General features: G+C 46.3%; 1 protein-coding gene across 1 annotated transcript; it reads right to left on the bottom strand.

Annotated features, from left to right (window-relative positions):
* Positions 1-902: 902 nt before the first annotated feature.
* On the bottom strand, positions 903-1,346 carry LOC109239336. The gene has a single exon (XM_019405886.1). The coding sequence runs from the start codon at positions 1,344-1,346 to the stop codon at positions 903-905; it is 444 nt and encodes a 147-aa protein (XP_019261431.1).
* Between the last annotated feature and the right edge of the window lie 240 nt (positions 1,347-1,586).

Genomic DNA, 1,586 nt, shown 5'->3' with positions numbered 1-1,586 from the left:
ATATACCTTCATGGTCTTGCCGAGCTGATCTTTGGACATTTTCGTGGCCAATCTTTGATAGGTAGCCCCAGCATTCTTCAGGGCATGACCTTATAACAATATGTTCCTTGATGGGTGATGAAAGTGGTTTTCTCCCGGTCCTCTTCATCCATAAGTATTTGGTTATAGCCCGAGTACACATCAAAAAAGCTCAGCAGCTCATGCCTGGTCGTCACGTCGATGAGCTGGTTGATATGTGGTAACGGGAACAGATCCTTCGGGCATGCTTTGTTCAAGTCCGTGAATTCTACCCACATCCGCTATTTCTCATTTTTCTTTTTGACCATAACTAGTTGGCAATCCACTTGGGGTATTCCTGATAGAGCCATTTTCTAATAGTTTCTCCACCTCCTCGTGGACGGCATCGTTGATGGCGGGATTGAATTTTCGTCTGACCTGCCTTAATTGGGGGTACAAGGAATCGACGTTTAATTTGCTTGTTGTGATCTCCTTAGGAATGCCCAACATATCTCCATGGCTGAAGGCAAACAAATCGGTGTTAGTTATTAAAAATTGACTAAATTTACCTGGTTCTTGGAGTTTGTATTCAATGTATCCTTTTTGCTGTAGTCATTAGGATCTAATTGAATGGGGTTGAGGTCCTCTATAGTCGAGTCCGCGGCTTCAACCATTTTGGGATTCGTGATGACGTCCCTGGTCTCTTCTTGTGTCGACCTCGGCCCTTTTGATTGCTATACCATTTTTTCCTTGTCTCTTTTCTGTCGGGTTGTCGTGATGTCTAAGGCGAAGCGGTAACATTCCGGGGACGTGCCTTGTTCTCCCTGTATACTGAATATCCCCCACGGTGTTGGGAATTCGATTACTTTGTATAAGCTGGAGGGGACGGCTCTCATGGGATGTATCTATGGTTGTCCTACTATGGCATTGTATAGGGTGGCCTGGTCCATGATGTGGAATGTCGTCTCCAGCGTTGTGCCACCGGCCAAGACAGAGAGTATAATTTCTCCCATTGTCCATTCAACTGTATTATTAAAACCGGTTAGTGTGATGCAGCAAAGCACTATCTTGTCCTCGAGTCTCATCTGGGCGAGGACTCGGGGATGGATAATGCACGCTCCACTCACGTCATCCACCATGATACGTTTTACATCAGTATCTAAAATGCACAAAGTAATGACGAGAGCATCATTGTGACAAAAAGTCAAACCATCGGCATCTGACTCATCGAAGATGATACTTTCTTCGAGTCCGTTGTACAGTTCGTGGGTGAAAGATCTTTTGAGCTTGTGAGTGGCAGTGAATGTAACGCTGTTGATGGAGGCATCGTCACTGTCGCCGATGATCATGTTAATGGTGCGAGCTGGTGACAGCAGCTTCGGCAGGCCTTGGCATTCACGTCCCTTGGTGAAGTTGTTTCTTCCCTTGCCACTCAGCAGCTTTGAGGTGTCCCTGCTGCAACATGTTCACGACCTCTTGCCTGAGGGCAATGCAATCTTTTGTCTTGTTTCTATGCTCCTAGTGGAACTCACAGAGGGCGTCAGATTTTCTAGTGCTCGGATCAGACCTCATCTTTGGCGGCCACTTCA

The sequence above is a fragment of the Nicotiana attenuata genome, unplaced genomic scaffold (assembly GCF_001879085.1).
Source record: "Nicotiana attenuata strain UT unplaced genomic scaffold, NIATTr2, whole genome shotgun sequence".
In the NCBI taxonomy this organism is placed as follows: Eukaryota; Viridiplantae; Streptophyta; class Magnoliopsida; order Solanales; family Solanaceae; genus Nicotiana; species Nicotiana attenuata.
This window is presented reverse-complemented; position numbering and strand designations above follow the sequence as displayed.

What these genes read in the sequence shown, in the direction of transcription:
- LOC109239336 (XM_019405886.1), bottom strand. Translation starts at nt 1,346, where the DNA reads ATGATCATCGGCGACAGTGACGATGCCTCCATCAACAGCGTTACATTC.